The sequence below is a fragment of the Enhydra lutris genome, unplaced genomic scaffold (genome assembly GCF_002288905.1).
Source record: "Enhydra lutris kenyoni isolate GAN:26980312 unplaced genomic scaffold, ASM228890v2 scaffoldscaffold40, whole genome shotgun sequence".
NCBI lineage: Eukaryota > Metazoa > Chordata > Mammalia > Carnivora > Mustelidae > Enhydra > Enhydra lutris.
This window is the reverse complement of record NW_019154124.1, coordinates 4331455-4342347: the sequence shown is the minus strand read 5'-3', so window position 1 is coordinate 4342347 and position 10893 is coordinate 4331455. Positions and strand designations below refer to the sequence as shown.

General features: G+C 42.2%; 2 protein-coding genes across 4 annotated transcripts in view; both read left to right on the top strand.

Annotated features, from left to right (window-relative positions):
- The first annotated feature begins 3118 nt into the window (after window positions 1-3118).
- LOC111155243 lies at window positions 3119-4627 on the top strand. The gene is made up of 3 exons (XM_022515353.1): window positions 3119-3139; window positions 3314-3376; window positions 3466-4627. Exons 1-3 carry the CDS (start codon window positions 3119-3121, stop codon window positions 4222-4224), a joined length of 843 nt encoding a protein of 280 aa, XP_022371061.1. The 3' UTR covers window positions 4225-4627.
- A 449-nt stretch (window positions 4628-5076) lies between these two features.
- Window positions 5077-10893, top strand: part of LOC111155211 (lysine methyltransferase 2E) — a 97643-nt gene continuing 91826 nt past the window's right edge. For all 3 annotated transcript variants that reach the window (XM_022515315.1, XM_022515313.1, XM_022515314.1), the window contains exon 1: window positions 5077-5423. The gene's annotated coding sequence lies outside the window, so the exon portion shown is untranslated. The remainder of the gene's footprint in view (window positions 5424-10893) is intronic.

Below are 10893 nucleotides of genomic sequence, written 5' to 3'. Positions count from 1 at the left end.
TCTACACTTAGACAACACTAAAGTCAGGCGTTGGAGTGGGGCAGAGGAAAATTCCATATAAAAAAAAACAAAATCCAGGGGGGCGCCTGGGTGGCTCAGTGGGTTAAATCCTCTGCCTTCTGCTCAGGTCGTGATCCCAGAGTCCTGGTATCAAGCCCTGCATGGCATCGGGCTCTCTGCTTAGCGGGGGAGGGGGGGGGGGACCTGCTTCCTTCTCTCTGCCTACTTGCTATCTGTCAAATAAATAAATAAAAACCTTAAAAAAAAAACAATTATTAAAAAAAAATCCAGTGAAGACCCATTTAATCAGAATACTTTCTTACTTTGAACTTGAGCTTCAAAAGATAGACAATCACTATTCAAAAATACCCTAAAAGCTTTAACAGCAGACAAAAGGGTCACCAATGTTTATAAAGTTCAAATCTGACCCTTAGAATTCTTACTGAGGAGCTTCATTTAACATGCAATTTTAATAAGCCCTATTATTGGAATGCCAATCTCATGATACATAAAACACATGTAGGTACCAGAGGCTGTCACATGGACACTTATAAATGACAGCAAGAAAAATGATAAAAACTAAACTCATGGGGGTCCTCTGCTATCAGAGCAAGCAGTACTAAATACTTCAATAAGGCCCAAACACATCAAGGAATTAAAAACCCAAATAATAACTGGTGTTTATATACTGAAGTTAAAATGTCCTCTAGATTTGAGAAAGACGATGTTGAAAAATACGGCCAGTTTTTTTTTTCCCATCTTTCTGCTGTCAGAAATATCCCACCAGCAGCGCCGTCCCCCTTTTACCTAAGTCAAAGGGAAGGAAACCTTGCCTATGAGTCTCCTAATCCTTCCTTTCCTCATCAAACCCTGGTACTCAAGTGTGCTTTTCGTAAAGTGTGAAAGCTAGGTTTTACATTTTGCACTACAGTTTATTAGTAGAGTGTTATCTTAAAAAAAAAAAATACACCCCCCCCCACACACGGGTATACCTGAAAGCCAAACAAGTGTCAAGCATTGGGCCGCATCACTATTTAAAGAACGGTTCATATGACTTGGGAGCTAAAATATGAAGTTTCAGGAGGCAAAGTCTCAAGTTACCCAGGAGTGGGAAGTACTTTGGGTGGAATGGACAAAGACACAAACGTATGAAACAACACTCCAGGTGTATTTTATCAACTAGGGGATGTCTGTCACCTAAAGCCAGTTACAAAACTTCCAATTATGTAACAGATGATAATTTGAATCAAAATGTAAGAAGGCTGGGCTATGGTTTACTCAAATAATTAAAGAGAATGAGAAAGAAAAATATTTTGAGGGAATGGGTGAACAAAGTTCTTTGGAATCTAGTACCAAGCTCAGTATTTTTTCGGTAGTTTAGGAAGACTGTGGGCACCCCCCCTTGTATACCTTAACACTGCATTTACAGCTTGAGATAAAAATTTAGGCTTTATGGAGTCATAGACACAAATGAAATTGCCCAGAGAGAACATATAACACAAGGAGGTAGTCAAAGAAAAAATTCCAAGTAGTATTTAAAACACCATAGGAACGTGGCAAAGAAAAACTAGAGCTCAAGATGTGGCAATTGGGAATAATGTAGACATACTGATGAAAAAGACAAAAACTTGGGGCGCCTGGGTGGCTCAGAGGGTTGAGCCTCTGCCTTCTGCTCAGGTCATGATCTCAGGGTCCTGGGATCCAGCCCCACATCTGGCTCTCTGCTCAGCAGGGAGCCTGCTTCCCCCCCTCCCCCCCCCCCCCCCCGCCTCCTCTCTGCCTACTTGTGATCTCCCTCTGTCAAAAAAAAAAAGTAAAATCTTATAAAAAGAAAAAAACAAGGATGTTTCTATTAGCTTGAAAAATGGCCTCTCTTCCTTATTAAGGGAGAGTGAAGCTAGGAAGACTGAAAATTACCTTAAAAACCTGACTTCAGGGGTGCCTGGGTGGCTCAGTGGGTTAAAGTCTCTGCCTTCGGCTCAGGTCATGATCCCAGGGTCCTGGGATAGATGGAGTCCCGCATAGGGCTGTCTGCTCAGCAGGGAGCCTGCTTCCTCCTCTCCCTGCCTGCCTCGCTGCCTACTTGTAATCTACCAGTGAAATAAATAAATAAATAAATAAAATCTTTAAAAAAACAAAACAAAATGAAACAAAAACCTGACTTCATATTTGTTCCCTTTTTCCTGAGCCAAAATAAAAGTTGCTATGACAGTTTAGGGAGACACAATTTATACATGACAAATCCTCCAAGTTATTCAAGAGTTCTTAAATGCAGTGCCCATTTTCTATTCACAAAGGATGAACACAAAAAACTCTGAACTCTAAAATCTTCATACTACTTAATATTTACACTTTAATTACAGGCTTTTCAGTTTATTCATACTGTTACTTCAATGAAAAAGCCACAAAAACTAGCAAGGGTTTAAGTATAAACAAAATCTTGTTTTCACACTACCAAGTCTACAACTAACACTATAAGAAATAACATAACCTTGACCTGAGTTAAACCCATCTTTTCAGGTCTAGCAAACATTTCCTCCTAGCACAAGATGTGTCCTGTCAAAAAGCAAGTCAGGTTTCGGTGCAAGTATCTTTGTTGTGTGTAACTCCCTACTCTCAACACCACCAGAGGGGAGAAGCTTTTTCAATTTTCACCAGTTTAGTTAAATGGTTACTATGCTTGTCTGTGCAAGTGGGAATAACCAAAAACAAAACTAGTATTTCTTACTGAACCTACCAATATAGGCTACTTAATAACTTTTGAACTAAAGACCTTCAACTAACAAGGTTTCAAAAACTGTAACTAAAGTTCCACACTTCCTACAGAAGTGGTTTAAAGAGGCAGGCTTCATTAATGGTGCAGGAATCTTAATGAGTAACATTTACCAAAAGTGATTTCATCTTTTATTTTTAAAAACCATACATAAGAGGGCAACAGAAAGACAAAAGTTTGAAAACATCCTTACTTCATGTAGATTACAACAGCAGCAGCTTTTATTCTGTTATTACTAATCACTCCTAAATTTGAAAAGCGTATCCACTAAAATGACACATTCTTTTAGAATATACAGATAGGGAGAATATGAGAAGTACACAGGAAGGAACAGAAAGCCTGAAAATGATCCTCAAAATTCAAATGGTAACTTTTAGGAAATTTTAAGTGTTCCTGGGTGTTACTTACACCTTTTACACTTGCTTCCAAATATAGGAAATATTTTTCCTCTGGGATCTGAGAAACCTAACGCTTTCTCAAAAAATTACTGATAACTTCTTGACGTTGTGGCCCAGCTAGTCTCTTTTTTTTTTCACTCAGTCCAGCGGCCCTCAGGGACTCGCAGATGACTGCGACTCCAACACTAGGAACCTGTCACCTTACGTAAGAACTTTGCAAGGAGAAAGGTAAGAAAATAGGGCACCAAAACTCCACCACCAACAGCCGTCACCCCGTAAGGAGTGTCCCTCCAGGGGCTTTCCCCCCGCAGCCGCAACTGTAATAAGCTATATGGGGGAGGGGAATCGCTCTCAAACAGTCATCTCTTCCTCTTCAGGCCGCCAACGCCGACCGCACCACAGTCTCCTCCGCCCAAGCCCTTTCCCCTCCCCCACCCCAGCCTGGGTCGGAGCCAAACCCCACAGGAATGCAGCCCGGTCACATGCGCTGCGGCGGCGGTGGACGTGCCTCTCCCCCCGCGCCCCAAGGAGACCCAGCGCCATCTTGCCCTGACGCAGTTACAAAAGTCATGGGAGGAATTTCGTCTCCTCGTCCGCGCCAGCGCCCCAAAGTTTCGCAGAGGCCGAGCCGGGGCCCTCACCTCGCGCAGGGACAGGAGAAAATACTCAGGGAAGAGCCTTGAGATTCTCTTCGCCACTGCTTGGGTTCCATATCAGCCGCGGCAGCAACGATCACCATCGTCACTTCTCCCTCTCTGCCTTTGCAACAGCCTCCCACGACGGCTCTGGCCCCACCCGCTGCTGCAGCATGAGGTCATCGCTAGCCAATCACGACGCGCCCGACAGAACACATCAGGCACTGATTGGCTGCACGGACCGCCTCTGCCTCTCCCCACTTCGCTTACCAAGCGCTCCCGGTCTCTGTGGAGCGAGAAGACGGAAACCGCCATTTCGGGGGAAAGACCCCGAAAACAAGAACAAGAATCGCCGTGTTATTTTAGTGGGGAAACCCTTGTTTTATTCTTTGGCTTCCCCTTTTTTTCTTGGAGATAACCGTCTCTCTGTCCCTCCCTCGTTTAATCACCACCACATAAAGGAACTCCCGCTCCCCACCCCGCACACTGTCCCGCCGGCGGGGAAATCCTTCCCCTGGGCCAAAAGAAGTAGGAGGCAGCGACGGCAACTGCACCGACGGCAACGGCAGCTTTTTACCCCGAAACACGGTGGCAGGAAAGCGGCGCTGACGGTGGCTGTACTTTTCCTGCTGCTTCTCCCCCCGACCTCTTCCGTTTCTCGCTCCTCCATCGAGACGGCGCTGGACGCCCCAGCTCCGCTTTTATCCGGTGCCCGGAGTCTGCGCACTGGAGCCTCTACAGCCCCTAGTGGGCGTCGAGTGACACCCCAACCGAGTTCACCCAGCGCTGGAGGCCAGACTGGGGAGGGGGAGGGGAAGACTGAGACTGAGATGGTTTGGGGAGTGGGAGAAAGTGCATCGCTTTAGGAAGGGGGGGGGGGGGAGTTGTTCCCAGGGCCTACAGTCCTCATCCTTCCACCCAGCAGTGGCGTGCCCAACGTCGCCGATATCCAGACTTGAAGGCTGCTCAAGGAAAAGGGGTAAAGAACCAATCCCACCAAATACCGAAACTTCCCAAACCTTCTGTGAATTGTTGAATGCATCTGTTGTGAAAAAGACGGAGGTTCTGCCCACCTCTCTGCCTCCAGTTGGCTATCTTCAAGCCTCTCTGGAAGAGGCAACGGCGGGTGGCAGCCCACAAGCAAAATGGCGGCGGGCAGCTTCGTCCCCTCCCCCTCTGCCCCTGCGGAGCGGGGCGGGCGGGCCCCGTGCACTTGCCGCCGCCGCCGCGGCCGCCGCCGCCGCCGCCGCCGCCGCGGCCGCCGCCGCCGTCGCCGCCATTTTCCCAGAGCGAGAGGCAGTGACACTGAGCGGGCGCAGGGGGCCGAGTCGGAGACCGTGCCTGAGTTCGGGAGCGGCAACAGAGGGGGCATAGACACTCTGAGCAGCCTTGCCGTCGCCTCTGCGTTCCTGTTGACTGTCTGGGTGCCCCCTCCCCTACTCTTTGATTGCTGGTGAAGAGGCTGCGCGCTGCTGTTTGGGGAGGGGGTGTGTGGAGCCGGGTCCTGTGTCCGCAGTGGCTGCTGTCGGGGGGTCGTCTGTTCGCGGAGGTGTGGAGAGACTACCTGGGGGTCGAGCAGATAACGGGGTTCGGGTGTCTGGTGTGTGAACATCACAGGTCAGTGCCTGTCGTCTCCTTGGGAGTTCTTGGGGTTTGTGGGGTGGAGGGACGCGTGTTTCAAGGGGGAGGGGGCTCTCTCATTTTTATTCTTTTGCGAGGGGGGGGGGGGGAGTCGACGTTGACTCTCAGGTGTCTGGGCTGGAGAAAGACGCTGCTTGTTTGAATAGAATTTATCCTTTCTCTTCCCTGTCCCTAGAAAGGGAGCATTATGGCGGGTTTTAGGGTTGGGGAAAGGGGAAACTGGCAGTTAAACCCCCTTGAGAGTGGGAGGTAGGGAGGGGGCGCACTCCTCATTGGCAGCGGGTTAAGGCCGCTTGGGTGAGGAGGGAGGCTTGTGACTGTTAGTAGGGTTTGTGTCGAAGTGGTCCCAGGAGCTGCCAGTCTCCCTTTCCTCGACCGCATCTTGTTCAGGTGCTGAAAAACCGTATAGGCCCCATTTTCTTCTTCTTCCATTAATTGCCTGGTATTCTCTGGTGCAATTACCTGATAAATACGAAGGGGGTTAAGAGGACGTTCTGGGTCTCTATCTCCCTTTGTGGGGGAACGAGACAGCTCCTCATCCTCTCCGGGAGAGGGTAAACCCGCCCCTGAGGTGGTCACCCCAGTACCCAGCCTTCTCAGTCTCCTCCCCCACTCCTCTTGCATTATCGCGGTCCTTTACTGTACCGCAGGCTTAGAATCCACAATATGGCACATTTCAGAAAAGCTTATTTTGACCAAAGGGATTGGCACAAACACTGTGGCAGCAGATAGAGAAGAGAAACAAACGGTTCACTGTGCTAAACGGGGGAGGGGGGGAGAGAAAAAACAATCCGGAGTGCTCTCTTCCATTGGCCCCAGTTCCGTAGAGATAGATCCGTTCTTGCTAGACTCTTAAGAATGATACAATTTAAAGTCAAAGAGAAATCGCTAGAGTTCGCTTTGGAGTAAACCCTGGGTTTTGTTTTGGTTTGGTTTGGGTTTTTTGGTGCCTGTTTCCCCTCCTTTTAGAGATGTGAATAACGTAAGGTGTTGGAGTTCTGGAGACCTTGGAGAGAATTAAGTGAGGTGCATTCAACTCTAGGCTGGAGACATCAATACCTAATTGGAAGATAGCCCCGTTTTTTCCTTTATTTTCCGAGATGGGAAGTAAAAAGTGAAATTTCCCTCTTTTGTCCTTTACAGATTCTAAAAATGGCGGCCCCAGGCTGATGTTGTGGTAATCTAATCAGCTCGGGTCCTCCACACCCCATGCAGTGCGTTTGTCTGCAGCATATTACGGGCTTATTATGTTTACATGAAAAGACTGTGCTTCTTTTCTTCCCCAAATAGTTTACAAAAATGTGTTGATTTTACTGCAAATTACAGTGCTGTGTTTTAGTTGATTAATTTTATTGGTTTTTCCTGAGAGGCAAATAAAATGACACCACTTTCGAAAAAAAATTAAAACACTCAGGTAGCCTTAGAAATTCAAGTAGTGAGGGTAGGTACTCTTAAACATTAAAAAAAGAAAATTACTTGGGACAAGGAATAGTTTCTTGCTCGGTTTAGTGCAAGTGTTTTTTATTCTCTGTGCTAAAGTAAGTTAAAATGTTTAATAAGTGTGTAAGTGTAACATTTTGTGGGATTACATGTTTTAATTTAAAGTGAAATGTTTCCCATCCACTTCTTGACCAATTTTGTGAATTTTGGTTTTTGTACTCTTTCAGATTAATTTTTAGGGAGCTGTACAAACAAGCCTAAACCTGTTACTTCACTGGGTGTGGAGATGCTTGTTCTTCTCATTATTCTATTTTGCATCCATTTTTCTCACGTATTTTAGCATTCCTTAAGAATTTTCCAAGTTATCTGTATATTTCACGAAGTGCAGCTGTACACTTTGCTACCTTTTAAAATTGTTTTATAGCATACTATTGTAATTATGTAAGTAGAAAAGTAAGGCTTTAGTTCTTGAAGCCACCCCCCCCCCCCACCAATGCCCATTTACCTATTTTGGGATGTGGAACTTTTTCTGTTTTAATGACTTGAAGTAAAAGCCATACCATAATATAGGGTCTTGAATCCATTTTATTCTAATTTCAGAATCTAATAGATTGAGACAGAAAATTAAATGGTGTCATTTACCAGTATTTGAAAAAGTAGGAATGATTAAAATTCACCTCTGTAGTGGGAGGTTGATGTTTTTGGCCTCAACTTAGCAGTGAGTTTTCAGTGGGGCCATTAATGGCGTTTAATGACCAGTCTGATATGGAATAACTGAAAGATGAGTGCCTTTCAATCCAGTAGGTTTTAAAAAGGTTGGGGAGTATACACCCTTTAATGATTCTTTTATTCCACTGTAAATTCTGCTCTGATATTTACAGTGGAACAAGAGAATCATGAAGTTCACAAATGAGCTAGTTTACTTTTTGTTCTACAAAATAATCTTAGAAATAACTGGCTTAGAGAGTTTCATCATGGAAGACTGAGCACATAACCTTACTAAGAATCTTTGAAATGTATTGTAAAATGAAATATTAGTGGGTAATAGGAGTTTGTGTAGGGATTTCTGGTCAATACTCATTTTTATTATGCTCTGGGTGATCATGTAAGTCTAGGTCGTAACTTCAGTGTAAAGATTGTGCGTTTGTTTTATAGACTGTGTGGTTAAGATCTGTGGTTCAGAAGGTTGGTACTTTAACTTACTATTTAATGTGGGAAACCAGTATACTCTTAGGGAAATTTGGTTTATGTAGCCAGGGGAGGGAACACTGTCTACACCCATTGTTTTTTCTTGATAGTGACCTTGATCAGGTCTAGACACAGAGCATTTGGACTTACTTGGCTTCAGATAAACAATACCAAGTTAGAAATCATGAGAAAAGCTGCCTTCATGCTATTAGCTTTCCTCATACTGGGCTGCTCCATTGCCTTAGGTTTTTTTTGCTTGTTTTGATATATGTTTGAAGTATATTATACTTTATTTTAAATAGTTAATTTATAAATAACATGGTTATAAATGTTTGGCTTTTGTTAATGTATACCTCATTGACTGTGTTTTAAATTAGAATTGTAGAGGCAAATTTATTAAAAGGTTAGGCATGGTTTTTTCTCTCGGTGAGTTTTGATACAGTATGTCTGGTAGGGTAGGGGGGAGACTAGTCAAATGATCTTTTGTTCTTAGGGTAGCTGAGTTTTGAGGGATTAGGTGTTTATCTGTTTAAGTGGATTTGTGGAAAATTATAACGTAATTGGAGAGCAAATTTATTTTTAGAGACTATATTTTGATCGTACTTCCCTTTTGTTGTCAGTGTACGTTATAGGATCCCTTTGATCTCAATTTAAGTTTAGAACCTTTACAGGGCTCCTCCATTTCCCTTCAACTCTTTAGATCTCTGATAGCTCTCTCACAATTTTGGCTTGTCTTAGAGCTTCCAGCCAGAGAATTTTTACCATGTATACCATAGTAAGCTCTAGGACTTCTTGGATCTAAAATGAGGAAGTGAAGATAAAAGCCAATTAATAATTTAGGAGAAATTCTTCCTTTTAACACACACCTTAGTGGTCTTAGTGAAAGTCTAACTTCTTAAATTGGTTTCTTATTTCTAAGAATAATGTACCCATTTTTCATGCATCAAAGCCTTACACCTGTAGGGTTTTTTTTTTAAGTGTGTTACATAAATCCTAACAGATCCGCTTTTCTGGAAGTTAGTACTGGGACTTAAATGTGTGCTATCATTGAGTGTTTAAAATGGAGAAAACGAAAAAGACTTGGAAGAACTGTCAAAAGGAGCTAAAGAAATATCAGTGTGGAATTTTTGTAAAAGATGCTGTGTTTATTTTTTTAAATATTTAATAATGTATAATTAGCTTTCATTTCCAAAGGATTGATTCACAGTAGAGAGTAGGTGCTCACTTATTTGTTGTACTTAAAGCTTTCATTTAAGCAGACACATCTCAAATATTCTGGGTGATCAGGGACTGTTCCTTGTGATATGTTAAAATAAATGTTTAATACTTGTATTCAGGGAGAATTTTTAATGTTAGCTATAGAATTATTTTTACTTTATGGTAAAATTTTTCTTTTGTGTTGACTGGCAAAAAAACAAGGATACTATTTTAGATGTTGCTATATAAATGTTAGTTTTTAGGCTGAGTTTAAAATTGGAGTAGCTTACTGCCTCTTTTTGACTGTCTTTTGTAACGTACAAGTGTTGGGAAGAGCCTTTTTAAAATATTAAATGGATAATATGTATTACTTAAAATTTTATTTAATATGGAAGAGGAATATTTATGGTTGAAAATAGTTTTTTAGCACACCAAATTTGAAGTAACAGTATTTAACTAAAAATCTTGCTATTGCAATTAAATTAATTCCTACCTAAAAAGAGAGATAGGAATTAACCAAAAGATTTTTTTTTGTTAATTGTGAGCACTCATGCTAAGTGCTACATTAAAAATCAGATGGTGACTAAAGCTAATTTAATTAGATATTACTTGTATCTTTAAGAATATAAGAAGTTTTTATTAACCATTAGTAACTAGGATGCTTTTTTACTTAAGTCAGAGTCAAGAAAATAGTTGGGCCTTACATTTCACTTGATAAATATTTTCCCTTAATATGAAATCAGTTCTTTCTTCCCTACAGACAGCTCATAAATAAAATTCTATTTTTAGGTAGTTTACAAAAGCCGTTTTTGTATTGTTAGGTGAATTTTCCAGCTTTACTGGAAAATCTGATTTGATTATTTATAAGAACTATTTAAGTTGTTTGGGATCTTGGACTTTTCAGTGCAACAGCTCAGTCAATTTTTTTGATGTGTTGAGTTATGCCATCAAAACAAGATATTATGGCTTTCCACACATAAGTAATCTATAATATAGTAATTCATTGAGTAAATAATCGATTACTTGTCCATTATTTCTAGTTAAAATATTTATTTTTGCATTTTAAAGTTGTCCTAAGTGTGAAATCTGAGTTTAATTAAGACAGGACCTGAGAAAATTATTTGTGCAACTTTCTTTATTTGAGTTGTACAGTTGGAGAAGAGATAATTTTCTAGCAACTCTTAGATGTTTGCTTAATTTAGAGTTAATCTGAAGGAATAAACATCTTCGTCCTGAAGTTTATAATTGAGAGAACATTGAGTAATCACACCTGTGTTATAGCTAACTTTGTTACAGCATTTAAGGTCTGAGCCTATGGCAATAAAGTTAACTAATGGAACAGTGGGATTGAGATAGTTTTGGTTTGTGGTATTCATAAATAATCTTAAATTTCAAGTTCACAGAATTAGGTTAGCTAACATTTTATCTACAACCAGAAAATTTTTTTAAAACATTTTATTTATTTGACAGAGAGAGAGATCACAAGTAGTCAGAGCAGCAAGCAGAGAGAGAGAGGGGGAAGCAGGCTCCCTGCTGAGCAGAGAGCCCCCATGCAGGGCTGGATCCCAAGACCCTGAGAACATGACCCGAGCCGAAGGCAGTCTTAACCCACTTAGCCAGC